An 18,631-nucleotide genomic window follows, 5' to 3' on the forward strand; every position below is an offset into this window, starting at 1 on the left:
AATTTCATCATAATTTCGTGTTAAGATCTACTTTTCAATCGCATGTTTATGATGCACCATGTATAAACTGTTCAGAAAAATATTCCATTCCATTTATACACCTCCTTTTCATGCACTCATCAACCTTTAATTATGTTCTTTAAAAATTGTTATTTTTTTTCCCCAAGTAGTACAGTATAAGCAGGGAAGAAGAAATGTCTAATTTTAAAAGAACTAAATTATCTATTTCTTCCGAAAATATCTAGAAAGTAAATATGAGAAATAATTTTTGATTTAGACCATTACCTCTTGTTGATAGAGTTTAGTATTTGATAAGATCAAACTTGTTTCATAATAAAATCAATGAATATGGGTTACATTTTCTACAGTACATAGCGTCAAAAACGTAACGTTCTACATGCAATAAAATTCCAATCGGGCTCGACCTTCAAAGTATATCGACTCCATGCCCTAAAAGAAGGGCTTCACTTCCAAGTTCACGTGTGGAAGCATACGTTTCGTCATGTTCAGTTATTTAGGGATGGACCACAGCAACCCTCGAGGGACAAATGCAGCGGAGTGATGCCAGGGGGCACGTTCGAGGATATCACGGCCGTGCAGCAGATGGTATCATCATGCACGGGCGCAATCCTCACTTCTCTTCTTGGTAAGATTGCGTAAGAACTTTGTCTCTTTCGTAACTGACCGGAATCGAATTATTTAGTTTACCCTGCTCCCTGTCTGGAATTTAAGTATATTATGTTGAATATTGCAGTCCACATTGCATTTTCTTACATCAGCTATATTTGACAAGTACAGTACTGTACACAGTAAACAATTGGGAATTTACACGTATTTACACCTGCATAATGTTTAAATTCGATTGAGATTTGAGAAGGTTTTGGAAAAAAATGTACTTGAATATGATAAAAACATTTTTAATGTTCTATATTATGACTTGTGGAATGTCAGACACCTCGGCCAAACGACACCTCGGCCCCAGGACACCTCGGCCCCAGGACTCCTCGGCCAAGACGGGTCGGCCCAAATTTTGAGACACCCCGGCCCAAGCAAAAGACATCTCGGCTGAAGCAGAATTAAAATAAAATATCAATGATTTTCATGTTTTATTGTTTTATTTATATTTTATTGAATATAAATTATATGATATATATAATTTGTAATTAAAAAAATATTTGTGTTAGCTGTATATTTCCAATCTTCCCCCCGCGCACATGGGCACACGACACACCTGTTGAGTATATCTTGTATATTATGTGTTAGTTAGCTGTATATTTCCAATCTTCCCCCCGCGCACATGGGCACACGACACACCTGTTGAATAGATCTTGTATATTCTGTGTTAGTAAGCTGTATATTTCCAATCTTGCCAGTTAATGTTCCACGGTCTTATACGCAAATGAATAAAACCATGTCTAGACAAACAAAGCAGCAATATTCTCACCCTGTTTATTAAACTTAAATCATGAATTATTCAGTTTTTTACTTTGTTTAAGAATGTGATAAACTTAACAAAAATGATCCAAGGTTAAGAAAAAAGGATTGTGGTTACTGTTTATAAATTCTGCTTTTCATTTTCAAAAAAAAAAATAATTGACTACAGTCATAATCTAAAAAAAAATATTGCAATAATTTACACCAGAAACATTAGAAATGCTTCTAGTATATATCCACTTTTAAGAGTCTATTACATTCATTATTTTTAATGAACTTTTAATTAAATTTTGGGACACGTAATAGTAATATAATACATTGTCAATTAAGGAACAAAGCAAGTATGTTAGTGTATTAGAAAAATACGTATTGTAAGATACTGGATGAAACTTTTATCATCAAAAAATTGTATTGAATTAATTGTGTGTTTATGAGTACAAGAACATACGTTCGACTGTCTATCAAATATTTTAAGAATCATTGTTTCTTTGGGCCGAGGTGTCTTGTACATATTTTTAAATACAAATTTCTGTGGGCCGAGGTGTCTTGTACATGGGCCGAGGTGTCAATAGTTTTGGGCCGACCCGTCTGGGCCGAGGTGTCAACCGCCCTGGGCCAAGGTGTCGTTGGGCCGAGATGTCCGTCTACCGACTTGTGAAAGCTAATACTCAGATCAAATGTTAGGAAAAGATGAAATATTATAAATGCATCACTTATTTAGTTCATAAACATGTACTTGTACCTCAATACATGAACACATACATACTCATCCAGTTGACTGTCTACTTTCTACTCTGTCTCTCAATCATGTTTTAATAACAAGAAAGGTATAGCTTTACAGATATCATATTAGCAGTCACATGACATGACGACACTGCTAACAATCAAAATCATAGTGCATAACGTTATGAATTTGCATTTAGATATTGACTGAAGTGACAAGTTTCTTTTTAAAAATCTCTTTATTAAAATAAAATAGTACTTTGCAGGGTCTTGTATTTTGCCTCAAAGTGTCAAAATCAGGGTGATGTATTGTATAAATACATGCATGTATGTAGTATATGTAACTCAAGGTCATATTTATAAGGTTGATCCTTATGTTCAGGAATGTTTTAGTTCCATAAATTGAACATTATCACTTCTTCATCAATATTTTCTCTCAGCTCTCTGTTATACTACTAACAAGGCTATTTAACTCATTCAGCCCTTAAGATTAACTGACAGATGTATCCAATATTCCAATGTTTCAAAAATAAATATGTTCCACCTTTATTAATTGGAAATATTCTATATACATGTACCTGGATGGTTTTTCGTTTCAGTGACACCATTTGATGTAGTTAAAATTCGCTTACAATCTCAGAAAGTCCCATTAGTGAAGGGCAAATGTTTCTTGTACTGCAACGGGCTGATGGACCACCTGTGTACCTGTCTGAATGGTCCCTCCAACAATGGATACTGGTACAAAAGACAGGTTCCAGGGCACTACAAAGGCACAGTGGTGAGTGTTTTCATTAATCGAAGGACATTACGAGTCTTAGCAGACATATAATTGATGTTAGCATAAAAAAAAATTGATGGTAGTAAAAATTTTGTTCATGAAAACAAACCTTAAAAGTAAAACTGCCAAAAAAAAAAGATTTACTGATATATGATAGTCATTTAACTAACCAATTATTTGTAAGTACTATATTGAGGTTTTGTTTCAATTTGACAAATTTTTGACATAAAATCATCTAATTTATTTGACTATAGGTAAATGTACATTGTAAATCTTCTTTTTTGTTTACCTTAGGATGCCATGATACAGATTACTAGAATTGAGGGGATGCGATCTCTGTGGAGCGGGCTTCCTCCTACACTGTGAGTAGACTGACCCTTGTACACAATTGTACCTGCCACATTCATGTTCTGTGTTATGTTTAATCAAAGTAGCATATTGTACCACATGACAGTAGCAAAGTATTGGAAGTAAGGCACTATAATTAAGAATTATTGATTTTACAAATGATCGAGTACTGTAAAATTTACAGAGTTCCAAAGTATAGATATTTTTTGAAGAATTTGGATATTAAGGTTGATACAGTTACATGCTGAATCTTTGGTGTTGTGTGTATACTTTAATATTAATGCATTGTACAATGACCTGAAAGTCTATTATTTATTGTAGAGTAATGGCTGTCCCAGCCACTGTGGTGTATTTTTCCTGTTATGAACATTTCCGGAACTTGTTCGGATACTCTGCAGGCCTAGAAGAAAATGACTGGTGGAAGCCAATAATGGCTGGAGCAAGTGCTCGAAGTGAGCTCATAACACTAGTTTTATAATCAATTAAAGTTTTCAGTTGATACTGCTATAAACCTACATCCCCAATCTCATGGTCTACACTCGTCTAAAAATTTATAGGAATGGTGCATTGACAAAATCAACTTCTGTGTTCATTTTGTGATTTAAAAAGAATTTTGTAGTATCATTATTGTATTCAATAAATTTTGCAATCTTATATCAATACTTTTTGTATGGTAAACTTTTAAACATGACAGATTATTGTTTTTTTCGTTCCAGCTTTAGCAGTGTTTGCTATCAGTCCCCTAGAAATGGTTAGAACCAAGCTCCAGTCTGAGCAGCTGAAGTACAGTCAGGTTTTGACTGCGGTCCAGCACACGGTGAGGGAGGGGGGCGTGGTCCGGTCCCTGTACAGAGGCCTCACCCCCACCCTCCTCAGGGATGTCCCTTTCTCAGGTAAAAAAAAAAATCAATTTTAATTTGAAGTGTTTAATATGATATTAACTTTAAAAAGATAATACATTATAGTATGAATGGTACCGGTGTGTTAAGCAGCACTTAACATAAATCCTGAATTCAAATTTCTGCTGCACACTTACAGCTGTACATTTTCTAAATATGTGGGCAATATTCAAGACATGAGCAAGTGAACCAAGTTTCAAATCCAGTAGAGACAAGAAGTGTTTCTGTTACATTGTGACTTCATCTTAACGGCCTGAATATGTTTGGGAAGATATTGATCTAATTTTTTACTTCTGAATGTCTGTTTCAGCATTCTACTGGTTTGGATATGAAAGCATGAAGTCAGTCATTTTGAAGAACACCATGTCAGATAAGATGACAATGGTGGAGAGTTTTAGCTGTGGAGCTTTGTCAGGAGGGGTGAGTCAAGATTCCTGTGTGTGAGGGGGGAATTTACAAATGGGGATATGATTTCCAAAGAGCTAAAGTAATTGTCAGAAAAAGTGCAAGATGGCAGAGTACTTGAGTTTAAATCTTACAGACATAAATTTCGAATTTTTTAATTTCATTATATTTTTTTAAATTCATTATACATGTATCCATACAAGACATGTATTCTTGAAGTGTTTAAAAGGATCTTTATTTTTTTTCAACAGATTGCTGCTATATTAACTTTACCTTTTGATGTAATCAAAACCCATCGACAAATCTCTCTAGGAGAAACTCGAGTCAAAGGTAAAATTGGCCATTTATTAGCAATCGAATAACTTTAAAATTATTGTGTTTATTAGATATTCAATTTTCAAGTAGAGCAAAAGGAACAATAAACTCTCATCAGTTCCTCAAATTTGAAATACATGCATAATAAATCCTTTAGTTAATCATAACATAAACAAGTCAGTGTTTGATTCTGTAGTACATGTACTTTATTTCATGAGCCCATGAAACCAAATCTGATTAGAAATAGCATTTGAACTCAGCGATTGCAATACATTTTATTTATTCTATGCACTTGAGGGGTACAGAGATATATGTTTTTATATGTATACATATCTGCATTCTCTGATTAAGAAGTGGTGTATTCTCCGTATTGTCAGGTTCCACACAAGTGACCTCAACATTACGTCTCATTATACAGCTATACCACAGAGAGGGAATGCATGCCTTGTTTGCAGGTAAATGTTGCTTGGTTAAGATATTTGATTACTCCTTGTACAAGCCTGGGATATATTGCATTGTTTGCATTTAGTCAGCTTTGAATATATACATGTACTACTGGGTAACACCCCCCAGTAATTGTCAGAGTGAAAGATTAGCTAGAAAAAACTTGCTATATTGCTTCCATATTACAGAGGGCAAAGGTGTGAGGTTTGCTAGTTATTGATCAAAGAAAAATACTTTTCTCAAAATATTAAAACATTGCAAGCACCTTTTAAAAAAAATTAAAACATATGCTTCAGTATATGTGCAGACTGTTTGCTGCTTTGATAGTGTTAGAAATCAATTAAAGTAAATCCACCCTCCTGTGACGTCATACATTTACATAAACCATGAATTCATTAAAATTCTTGCAAGTAGATTTGTAATTTCTATGTTATCATAGGTGCACATCAAAAACTCAAATCATTGTTTACTTGGAGATATTTAATAAGCGTTTTTTCATCCTTATATTTGACATAATTCAATAATGACAAAGGGAAATAACTCTTTTCTACTTTTCTCTTAGTGATATATCTAAATGCTATAATTTTTCTAATGTAAAATTTTTTTTATTTTTTTTTTTATTAATTTTAGTTTTCTGGCATAGTAAGCAATAAAATTTAAATAGACAAACAAGTATCCATCCACTTATATTTGATTTTTAAGCAAAAAAAAGTGTGATTTTCAGATGATAATTTCAGCCTTTGGTTTTTATTACCTTACATCTTAAATAGTATGGATACATATATATTTTATTTATTTTTTGATGAAATTCAAGCCCAATAAGTTTTTAAAAAGTTAAGTTTTTAACTTTGAACCCATGATTTTATAGGTACGGAGTTACCTTAAAGAATTAAATGCAACATGTTGGACTTTGTTAACTCAACACAAGACTAAAAGTAGCTTATAAAACGTATAAGTCTGTAATAAGTTGCTTATAAATCATATAAGTCAATAAAAAGTTGCTTATAAATCATGTAAGTCTATAATAAGTTGCTTATAAATCAAGTCTATAATAAGTGAAATGTTTTTTGTTTCTTTTTAGGTCTGGTTCCTAGAGTGGTAAAAGTGGCTCCTGCCTGTGCCATTATGATTTCTTCCTATGAATATTTCAAAAACTATTTCAAAGCCAGAAATAGAGAACAGAGACTTGGACTTTCAGAGGCTTCTATGGATTGAAACAAAATATGGTGTGATTTTGTGCAAGTGGAAGCTTGGGTCTTCTGGTCAATTTCCACGTGATGCTGTGCGACCTTATGATTTGGTTACAATTTATCCAACAACCTTTTGTCATGCAAGGGTTTTTTCTACAGTGTGAATGTTTCATCTGATTTTAGATTTATTTTCTATCACCGCAATGCTTACATTTGTTATGTCATAATAAGTGATTGAGTTTTTATATATTAATTCATGAGAGTTTTTTCTTCATAATAGACTTCATCTCTGATGTTGTAATATTTAAAAATCAATATCATAATCAATGTTTTGAATTTGTCATAAGATAATAGAGTTGGCGCCTATCGTTAGATTTGTTTTATTTTAGATGTCAGTTCTAACAATGTGGTAAAGTGTTTTTGATTTTTACTCCTGTGTGACAAGAGTATGAAATTCAAGCTCATGTATGTAACATGTTTACAATGTCCATTTTCTGTGATATAACGTGTGTTTTATCTGTATGTGTGTTTGTATATAATGATGATGACCTAATTCTTTGATAAGGTATTATAAATATATGTAATATTTCTAGCTTGGTTTCATGTTGGATGTGTTATGATTGCCTACACCCTGCACCATCTTATTCATATTGTTATAGAATAAATCAGTTTACATGATTCATGTTCATGATGAACTTACTAGTTCTTTCAATTATGAGTGACAGTGATAAAATGTACAGAAAATCATCCATTTTAATTGTGTTCACTTGCCCATACATACACATGTATACATTATATCTGGAAGGTGCTTGTACCACATGTTGACCTCATGTTCTGAAACTATTAATTTGACTGTGGTTGTGTTACTGCACCACAAAAGATGAAAGTAAACACATTAAAACTTGTATTGTTCATATTGTCCTCAATTAATTTTCAGCACCCATAGTCTGATTATGAAGTCAAAGTATCAGTTTTGGTTTTTCAGCTGAGTATTTATTTATATACTGTATATATTTTTAATGTTTTAGAATGGATTTGATTGTAATATTGTTTACCATGTTCTGTTATTATTTTCAACTTTGAAATATCAAGCCTTAATTTGTTGCCAAAGCACATAATATTATTCAATTAAGGCTTGATAGAAATTAAATTGCACATGTGTATGATGGTTAAAGAAATGTATGCCTTGAAAAATAAAAGCATAAAACAATTTTTGATTAGCATTCTCATGTTAATTTATAGCTAATTTATTGGATAGTTCATAATTTGCTCTGGCTTTAGAGTGCTTGAGATACAAGTTAGATGTTCATTTGATGTTGAGCTATAATGGCAATTGCAATGTAGTGATAATGTGATTTCAAAGCAACTATTGTTTTGTTATACATATATTGATGAAGAAGATAGGCGAATAAAGTGTGAATAATGTCTTTTGTTGAAAGGATTAGAAACTGAAAACTTAAAATGCCTACATTATCTAATATTTCTTTCAAAAGTATGTTCTGAATGTTTTTAGCACAATATTGATTTTTACTGCTCTAGTAAGACCATTAAAATACTTAACACATGATGTGTGTGTACCAAAATCTTCAAGAAGTGTATTCATATACTGTGCCTATTATTTTATAGATTGAGCCTGTGCTCCTTATTTTTTGTCATGTTCAATAAATTTAATTAAAGGGTTTTTATCACATTTTCAAAATCACCTTAAAAGAATTATACCTTGGTTCATGTATTTAGAAGATATTGTTTAAATATCTGAATATAATAAGAACCATATTCAATAAATAAAATCCGGCTCAATATCACAAGGTTTAATATTATAAAAAAGACATCAATAACGATGTAAACATTAACATTATTCAAATCAAGAAGTATTAGTTAGTATAACAATGCTTTTGGAAACAGTTTTGAAAGTTAAACAAATGCATATAGATTAAATACGCAGACTGATCGTTTTTTGATTGGGTCTCGTAGATATCTGTCTCAATATGAATCACTAAAGATTTTCATAAATAACTGAGAAACTAATTACTGGATGTAAATATTTCATGTATTTTACTCGCTCGAAAAAAAACCGCTGTGTTTTTATTCTAGCTGTATCGCAAATGCAGTCCATATTGCTCTTTTGCATGTATGTTTTAAAATTTTAAAAAGATGTTAGAAATTGTATAGAGCCTCATAACCCCTGTAACTCTACTACGAAGAGACATTCCTAGCGATACAAGGGTATAAAACTACCTTTACCCTTGCAACCCTCTTTCAGAACAGACGACTCATTACAAAAGGGTGTGTAACATTTCTAACCCTTATAAGCTTATGCTCTACAGCGCGGGTTTTTTTTTAATGACCAATCAAAGGCATTTGATTTTTCGGATCTTTTATCCTCTATTAAAAATCGTCCATACGATCAAATTTTTTTTTTAATGATACCGGTATAATGTAAGCTTTAAACAAGAAGAAAACAGAATCAAGTTATAGCAAGAATACTTTAGACTTGAAAAACATTATGGTGTTTTTAATTACACTATTCGCGATTTTATATTTTCGCAAACATTAAGCCACCATAAATATTGTGCATTGACAATGATTTAAAATGTAACTACAGGGTATTTTTTTCTGGTATCAATCAAAAGGGTCAGGACGCTTTCTTAACTATCTGCTAATAAAGTTCTTTATTCTGACTTCAGTAATAATAAAGCAAAGAAATGAAAATGTATTCATAATGTAAAATTTAATCATCAACATTATCATCAGTTTTAGAAATAAAGTCGATAAAATCACGGTAATAATATAATGAAAAAAAAACCCCGATTATCCGTGGAAATAAAACCACAGTTAAAGGTACCAATACAGTACTTCTGTTGTGAAATATCAAACACTTAGAATTAAAGACAATTACAGTATATGGAATACACTTACACTGTCAGGATGTTTGGATTTGTAATAGTCTATATTCTGTAACTTATACATCTCTCTCTCTCTCTCTCTCTCTCTCTCTCTCTCTCTCTCTCTCTCTCTCTCTCTCTCTCTGTGTATGTGCAGTAAGTCCTTATATATAAACTATTATCAAACCAGAACGTGCACTCTTTTCAGGTGCATTAAACTGGATTTGGACATGAAGGCCGAGGATAAAATCTACAAAGATAAATCTCGTTATCTATGTGGTCTGCAAAATAGTTTAGGGAACTTGAACTTCACCATGATGAGGACATTCTTGTTTGTTGCAATATTTACGATATTTTCAGGTTAGTCTTAAAATTTTGCACCAGTCATCAACGTGTAAATGCAGTGAAATATAACAATTTTTGTAGACAATTAGGCTCGTCTCATTGCAATAGTCTTAATACTAAAATAATGATATGTCTTGCTTTACAATACATTTAATATGTGTGCTGTATTAATCACTTATTTACCAAGTGCATGTACTTGATTCTCTACTTTGCAGGCATCAAAGCTGTTCAAAGCCAATGCCTGCCTGGCTATTGTAAGTTGAAAACCTTTCCACATGTAAACTAAAGGATTTTAAAATACATTCAAGTAATTTTTTTTGATTACTTAACACTTTTTTAATATGGAGCATCTAAAAATCTTTAAAACTGAGATTCGTACATGTTTCTGTATTAAGGTAAACACGGTCACATATCTCACATGCTTATTTGTCTAAGCACTACGAAAGACGAATAGGGCCACGTAATTACGAGAAAAGATTTCGTTGTTACGAGAAAAGATTTTTATAAAATGGTGCGTTTCTGAAAAGGATTCCAAATCGACTGTATCACCCTTTTAGTCTATCTTTTTCATTCCAGTTACGTTGATTCAATTTTGGTTAATATTGAAATAGCAACGATCATTCATTAATTTCTACGTATTAAAATGATCGGATTTGACATTTCATGTTTTATGAATAAAAGGAAAGAACTACATGTAATTTTACTATTCAACACACACACACACACACACACACACACACACACACACACACACACACACACACACACATATATATATATATATATATATATATATATATATATATATATATATATATATATATATCTCTGTGTGTGTGTGTGTGTTATAATCCCACTCCGAAGTAAATACCAGGTAGTCCTATACTCGTAAAAATCAATTCTATTTGTTACAGATAACTTTAATGACTGTATAGTTTCAGTCATGGATATACAGGATTTACCCGAATTGTGTTCAATATGTTCATACACAGCCTACATGTAAATTGAAAATAATTGATTTTGTTTGTTAAAATTTTGGAGTCTGAAAAAAAATCACACGTATCCTCCTTAATTATTAATAAATAGTTCAATGAATTTATTAATCAATCTGCTTTAATTTGCTACTTCATCAGAAATTTCTTAAAAACTGCTTGGTCCGATATATCAAATTATGTGTTTTCCCTTTTAAACGACGATTATGCTAAGTATGTGTATAATAATAGACATTGCAGTAGTTCATACACTTTACAAAAAGAGAATAAAACAATGAAACGCGCCATTTAGGATAGATCTTTTTTCGTAATAAGGAGATAATCACCTCGTAATAATGACAACTTTTGTCGTAAAAACGAGATCTTTCTCGTAATTACGAGAAAATAATCTCGTTTTTACGAGATCTTTTCTCGTAATAACGAGATAATTAACTCGTAATAACGAGATCTTTTCTCGTAATGACGAGATCTTTTCTCGTAATGACGAGATCTTTTCTCGTAATGACGAGATCTTTTCTCGTAATAACGAGATAATTAACTCGTAATAACAAGATAATTAACTCGAAATGATGAATTCTTATCTCGTTATTATGATATAAAAATAATTTTTAAGTGACCCTATAATTCTTTCGTACAAACCCTTTTTCTTAGAAGTTTTTATAAATGTTTATATTGTTGCACTGTAATCATAACAGGAGCACTTTAGACACACTTACACAAAATGGTGTCTGAATACATCAGCGTGAAAAAGTCTTCTACAATAATCAAAGTACCAAAAATACTGACAACAAGACTTTTAAAGTGTATTATTGTTCTACAAACTTTGTTGGAAAACTTGATATACATGTCTATTTTATTTAAAACACGCCTTAAATATCTCGATATTTAAAAAAAAAACCCACTGTTCTCCCTAATCGGGCAAATATTGTACGTTGATTATGATTGCCCTGATTAATTTCATCAGTAATTGAAAAAAAATCAATTAAAAATAAATACTAGTAACAAGAAACTTAAAATCGTAATAGAACGTTTTTTTGTTCAGATTGTTTCCTGATGATTCTTCTCCGTTTGCTATTGCTTTAGTTTATAATGATATTATCAGCTCATTTATTGTCGATCCTGAGAAAATATACACCCAATTGAAGAATCTTTGTTTACCATTTTATAAAACTGTATCTGATTATAACAGTTGTTTCCCCCATTCAACTATCCTACAGATATAGTGTGCTCACACAATGAAGCCATCAGGTGTAACGTTAACGGGAACAACAGATGTGAGTGTTACTGTTCACAGGACTCCCAGTGTAATAACTGTCCGGCAGGAACCCTAGGCTTCTGTATCAACGAGAAATGTGTCTGCGAGACCAACAACTATTGTCCTGGTGGGAACAACTTTTACTGCCTGAAGAACTTTCCATGCGCACACAACGAATCGAAAAGATGCAATCAGAATGACAGATGCGAATGCTTTTGCGATATAGACACCGACTGCAAAAACTGTCCGGCAGGAACCCTAGGCTTCTGTGTCAATAAAAAATGTGTCTGCGAGACCAACAACTATTGTCCTGGTGGAAACAAAAACATATTTTACTGTTTTCGGAATTTTCAATGCTCGCATAATGAGTTAAGAAGATGCAATCAAAATGAGAGATGCGAATGCTTTTGCGATATAGACACCGACTGTAAAAACTGTCCAGAAAAAGGATTCTGTGTTGATGGGAGCTGTGTATGCGAATCGCAGAACTATTGTCCTAAAGGAAATCATATCTATTGCCTTTCTCTGAGTTGTGATCGAGGTTATACGAGCAAGTGCAATTCAACAAACCACTGCTACTGCGCCTACGTACCTGACACTTGCAGCAATAACGACGTATCAAAATGCTATCATTTAACATGTTTACCCGGGGAGAAGAAATATTGCGAGGGACGAACCTGTACCTGTAAACCACTGGATTATTGTCGGCAGAATGATGGTGACTGCAAAAACTGTCCGGAAAAAGGATTCTGTGTTGATGGGAGCTGTGTATGCGAATCGCAGAACTATTGTCCTAAAGGAAATCATATCTATTGCCTTTCTCTGAGTTGTGATCGAGGTTATACGAGCAAGTGCAATTCAACAAACCACTGCTACTGCGCCTACGTACCTGACACTTGTAGCAATCACGACGTATCAACATGCTATCATTTGGCATGTTCAGCCGGGGAGAAGAAATATTGCGAGGGACGAACCTGTACCTGTAAACCACTGGACTATTGTCAGCAGAATAATGGTGACTGCCAACACAAGACATGCGATGCTTCAAAAGCGGAAATTAATGTATGCCTCAGTGGAACATGTGGTTGCCTGGCAATTCCCGATTTCTGTGGTGGCGATGATACTAGTACATGTCAGCATACCATATGCAACCGGTATCAAGTGAAGAAGTGTGAGAATGGGATGTGCAAATGCCAGGTCAATCCGTGTAAGTTGATATCATTATATGTACAGTCATTAATTTATTTAACCCTCGGTACAGACTAAGATAAAATATAGAGCCATTAATAATTCATACACATGTAATGTTTTATTTTAGTATGAAATATATTGAAGACCTTTTAGTTGATGTACTTCTCATATTTACGCAGCACTGTAAAGGTTTACTTTGTGGTCGCGCCGACCAGAAAGTACGGGAAATGTTAACTATGACATCACACAAAACAACAAGTCGTCAAAAATGCTAATAAATAAAGTAAATTCCGATTGTTACGGGAGCGAAAATATTAAACTACATAAGAATTACCTATGTGTGCACCTTTGTAGTCAAATAAATCCAACAACGATAAATATAAACAACTGACTGATCGTGGTGCACTTGTCGATGTGACGTTATCCTGTAAATTTTGACGCATATTTTGTGTAGAGAGAGGCGGATCAATCAATTTTTTAAGATGGAAAAATGCATTTTATAAATGAACAGAAGATAATTTTTAAACAATGATCGTACCATTAAATCCTATTACATCTATATTATTCTTGTTTTGATTCGGCATGCACTTATTTTAAAGAGCGTGTATTATTTCTTTTTTAGAGTGTTTATTGTACAAATTCGATCACAGAGGCATCGTATCCGCTCTACATTCTATGACATATATATATATATATATATATATATATATATATATATATATATATATATATATATATATATATATATATATATAAGGGAAGAATTGAAAGTAGGACACGATTTGTAAACAATGTCCAAAAAAATGCTTACTTGACAAAAGTTACGCAAAACCTCCTACACAATGTTGCAAATGTTGTCAAAACACAAGTTCACACGTATACACTCGGTAAAAAGCGTTTTTATCCCATTAACACCGCTGTCTGCTGCAGACATTCAATCTCTTCACCCAAGAAAAGATAACTCGATACTTTTGTCATCCGAAAACTCTCGGGACTCTCTATATCTTCAGTAATGATACATTGACCTCCATTCGGGAGAATTATCAACATATGTCACGTGACTATCAATTCAGGGGACCACACTAAGTGTCATACAAAGTAGCATTTACTATACTGTTTCATTTTGTATTACATTTACAGCATGATAAAATAACTTTACATACATAAATATTTTGTAATAACAGATGCATCGTTTTCTGAAAGTTGAAATTCGCTGATATTTTCAAAGTAAGCCTTAACAGTGCTGCGTAAAAACACTATCACATGTACTGTATATATTCATTTGAAAGATTAAAGGCTGCTGATTATTTTCTTGGTTCAATATTCAGCTTGCAATTCTAAAGAAGGGCTTAATGATACTTGTACCCCTGAGAACACTTACTTAGAGGTGAAAGGAACAGACGGTAAATCCTATTATGCCAACTGCAATGATAGTTATCCGCACTTCCCGCTCTGTGTTGAAGACAGGTGCCAGTGTGTGTATTGGAAGGTGGGTTTGATGATTATTTACGAGTGATTTATTTAAATGTGTTGGTATGGTTGTAAGTGATGTGCATGTTAAAAATGTTCCAAATAAATAGAATAATGGACATATTTGAAATTTTCGGTCTTCAAAATCTTATCAAATAATCTTGAAGAAGATGTTGTATGATCTTTATTCGTTTCAAAATGTAAGTTAGGTTTACTATTGTTGGATGGAGACATGACGTTGTAAATAAGGCAACCATTAATTTCAGACTCCATCGCCAAATTTTACATCTGAAGGCAGCACAATTCCCACGAATTCTATGACAAATGTGTCTGGTTCTACTGTTTCTTCCACGGTAACAAGCCAAAAGACAGAAGCAATGACAGATAGCAGTACTCCAATCCCTACAGGTAACAACATTAAACAACTATGATTACAACATTTTTAAAAATGCTGTCCAATTTCCAATTTTGTTATTCATAGACCGTTATTCACACATTCTATTATTCACTGCTCTGATTAGATAATAGAAGGCAGATTAATGATTTAAAACTTATTTTAATTCTTCGAAGATCAACCAACAGGAGCCTCGCAGGCTACAAGTGAGTATGGTATTCTGCAATTTAGTTTGAATAGATGTTTTCACCAAAGAAGGGTAAACACACATACATTGAATCTTTATTTTAACATCATTCCGAGTTCTGTTTCTTATGGAATTTGAAATGCTTATACATGTATAGAGCTTAGATCAGTTCTTGTAATTCTTGTAGATCAAACAACAGATTCGGTACAAAACACAAGTAAGTACTAATACTTGTGCAATTATAATCGAAGCATTCTTGTACAATTTTGAAATCTTCTTAACAAACTACATCGCGGGGGTGTTAAGGAAGCATACTGAATTTGAGTTACATGTAATTCCGTGAAATCACAAATCTTAGTTATTATGTACATATTCAAATATCTAAGCAACGAAACGTAGACCAAAACCAAATAAAAAATACTGAAGACAATTTTTTTCTTCAGAAATTAGTTTGTATTTACGTAGATTTACACATTGATGACGTCATGACTAAAAGTTGAATATCGTGTGAATTTGATAGGAAGGCATTGTAAACATATTCAAAATATAACTAATCTAAGAACTCTACTAAAATTGTGTGGTGTGATTTATTGAGAATTGAACATAAGAATACTGGGATATATGTTAGTTTTATCAAGCATTCGCTAAAAGGTATGTAAATCTGCTTTTATTTCTCGGCCAGGCTTTCCTCTGTCGTTGCCTACAATTTACTTGAACAACACTACCCCGTATATATTGAACTTGGAATTTTATACGTATCGTTAGTTTGATCAATGCTTAAATTGAAAAGTGCCGCTAGAGTCCCATGTTGTGTGTTGTTTTGATGCAACATACCGTTTTCCTTGCGAACTTTATAAAAGTTGGGAATGTTTTACGAGAGCCGGATGAATAACTATTTAATTAAGAAGAACATAGCATTCTAGCAGCGGTTTTGATTAAACTGAGATGTTTTGCCTTCATTTGGTATGTTTGTTTTATTTTAGAAACCGCGGGGTAGTGTTGTTCTATCTCGGAATATACGTAAGCTGTTTATAGTTGTCACATGATAATGCACCAATGTGGCAGTAATGTACTACCCGATTTTATTGCACAGACATCTACTTTAAAGGATAATAATAAGCTTTTGATCTTATTCAAAATAGTTATCTAAATTCACGATTTTGAATATAACAGTCAAAATAAGACGCTAAATGTTCCATATGCTTCCTTAACACCCCCGCGATGTACTGGGTCAAATTCAACCAAACTTTATAAAAGTATCCTTATGGGCAAGAAATTCTAAATTGTTATAAAGAAGGGTCTTACCCTTTTCATGAGATAAATAACCACGAAATAGAAAACATAGTTGGTGTGTGTGTTTTAAAAAGCTTTGTTTACCAAAATTCTTATATTTTCACTAACTCTTATATTAAACTATGCCCTAGGAGTAATGCTGAGGCCCAAAAGAGGGGTTCAAAAGTCAAAATAGTAATATTCAGACTCAGAATTGTAAAAGTTACAATTACAATAAGTGGTGCCCAAAGAGGGTTACACGGTTCAACATAGATATATATTGGAATTTAAAAGAAAAAATTCTTCCCCAAAACTACCATGCTACGATTATGGAGATTACAATTCAGGCATCGTAAGATATTGTAAAATCTGAGGTATACAAACCGAGACGCAAAGCACATATTAATTTTGGTCAACGGGAAGGGTTAACTGTTCTACAATTTATATTGAATAATAAATAATAAATATTGAAAATACGTGTATTCAAGTATATGACTTTCTCAACTAAAGTTGCATAATATTTGATATAACTATACAATTAGCATCCCAGGAAAAGTTAAGCCTTTAACATGTACACACTATGACACCAAACTCAATACTGGGGCCCAAAGGGATTCAAAGTTACATAGAAATACATAGGAAAATTGTTAAATATGTCGTTTCTTTAAGAAATACAGTTTAACATTTAGTGATATTAGTATGTAAGCAACTTAATATAATCATATTCTCATAAGAAGGTCAAAGTGACCATGTATGACCTTTAAAGATTTTTTATAATCTGTAACTTTGATATTATTAGACATATAATCATCAAACCATTTAGTTCGTTCACTATTTTTTTGTATCCTTAACTTTTAAATTCAAACTTTTTATCGTTATTAATATTTTTAGTTTTGTTATCATTAATACGTTGGGGCCTAGTATTATGATATTGGTCAATTGATGCATTTTAGATCTTAAGATAAGTTGTCAAAAAAGAGGTTTCAAATATCTTCTTTTTAATATTGTTTTTGTGTTCGAAACTATGAGAGTTTTACAATGGTTTGAAAAAGAGTTTTCATATATAAAAAATTATATATATACCGTATATATATATACCGTATATATATATATATATATATATATATATATATATATATATATATATATATATATATATATATATATATATATATAACTGTATTATTGAAAGCAGAGCGGATAAAATTCCTCTCTGGATGAAAATGTAGAATAAATGACTCAAAGAGAGTAAGAAGACATAAAATTTTCTGTTTAAAAGTTGATGAGAATAACTTCAATTACTCGCCGTTCTTTGTTGTGATATTTTATTTGACTGTTTATTGCTAATACATTCTCGGTGGTCTTTTAATTTTCTTTATGAATCTGATTTGTTCACCCGAAATTTGCACAAGTAGCCCCTTAATAAACATCTACATCAACACTAATCACTTTAACTAAATATTTTTGTTTTTATGGCGTACATGAAAATGATGAATTACCTGTAAAATTCGTTTTATTTGATATGAAAAGCTTCCTTAATAGATATAGTTATGCCCTTCAACGTCATTGGGTTGATAATTTGTTATCAAAAACAACTTTATCATTCTTTTCAGCTCAAGCACCTGTACCCTCTACAACATCAGGTAACTATGGTTTGTCACTGTGTCACATAACAATAAACCAACATATCTGTAATGTTTATGGAATAATTGTTGTGAACCATTTATAAAAAAGCAACCCGTTATTCGCGCAAAATTGCTATCGACCTTCAACTTACATAATTTCGATCGGCATTAGTCTCTATTCTATTGGGACTGGTTCAAATTTGAAAAAGTTGAATTTTACCTACCTAGAATGTTTAAAAGCTGCATGATCCGATATTTGATTATTGATTCAAATAATTTTCACATATTTTTACAATCCGGACCGATCTTCTTTAAAAGATAGATATATTTGAATTGAATGAATTTTTTTGTTAAGTCAGCCAGTATTGTAAGAACAACACACTTAATGAAGATTTGTAAAAAATAAACCCAGTTGTGTTTAATTATTCAAAACAAGCAATTTTTTTTAAATTAAAAAAAAAAATTTAAAGCATTTTTTA

The 18,631-nt window shown here is 32.2% G+C and overlaps 2 protein-coding genes across 2 annotated transcripts in view; both read left to right on the top strand.

Annotated features, from left to right (window-relative positions):
* Positions 1 to 424: 424 nt before the first annotated feature.
* LOC128180101 (probable mitochondrial glutathione transporter SLC25A40) lies at positions 425 to 7,751 on the top strand. Its single transcript, XM_052847959.1, has 9 exons — positions 425 to 646; positions 2,757 to 2,935; positions 3,230 to 3,297; positions 3,605 to 3,735; positions 4,000 to 4,176; positions 4,493 to 4,602; positions 4,839 to 4,917; positions 5,280 to 5,357; positions 6,428 to 7,751. The coding sequence occupies exons 1-9, from the start codon at positions 562 to 564 to the stop codon at positions 6,559 to 6,561; spliced, it is 1,041 nt and encodes a 346-aa protein (XP_052703919.1). The 5' UTR covers positions 425 to 561; the 3' UTR covers positions 6,562 to 7,751.
* A 1,900-nt stretch (positions 7,752 to 9,651) lies between these two features.
* LOC128170083 (mucin-2-like) overlaps positions 9,652 to 18,631 on the top strand; it is a 34,025-nt gene continuing 25,045 nt past the window's right edge. Inside the window, exons 1-7 of the mRNA XM_052836079.1 lie at positions 9,652 to 9,781; positions 9,982 to 10,020; positions 11,976 to 13,220; positions 14,533 to 14,693; positions 14,941 to 15,082; positions 15,245 to 15,274; positions 18,141 to 18,170. Of these exons, the coding sequence (XP_052692039.1) occupies positions 9,652 to 9,781; positions 9,982 to 10,020; positions 11,976 to 13,220; positions 14,533 to 14,693; positions 14,941 to 15,082; positions 15,245 to 15,274; positions 18,141 to 18,170 (1,777 nt within the window). The remainder of the gene's footprint in view (positions 9,782 to 9,981; positions 10,021 to 11,975; positions 13,221 to 14,532; positions 14,694 to 14,940; positions 15,083 to 15,244; positions 15,275 to 18,140; positions 18,171 to 18,631) is intronic.

This window comes from Crassostrea angulata, chromosome 1 (genome assembly GCF_025612915.1).
Source record: "Crassostrea angulata isolate pt1a10 chromosome 1, ASM2561291v2, whole genome shotgun sequence".
In the NCBI taxonomy this organism is placed as follows: Eukaryota; Metazoa; Mollusca; class Bivalvia; order Ostreida; family Ostreidae; genus Magallana; species Magallana angulata.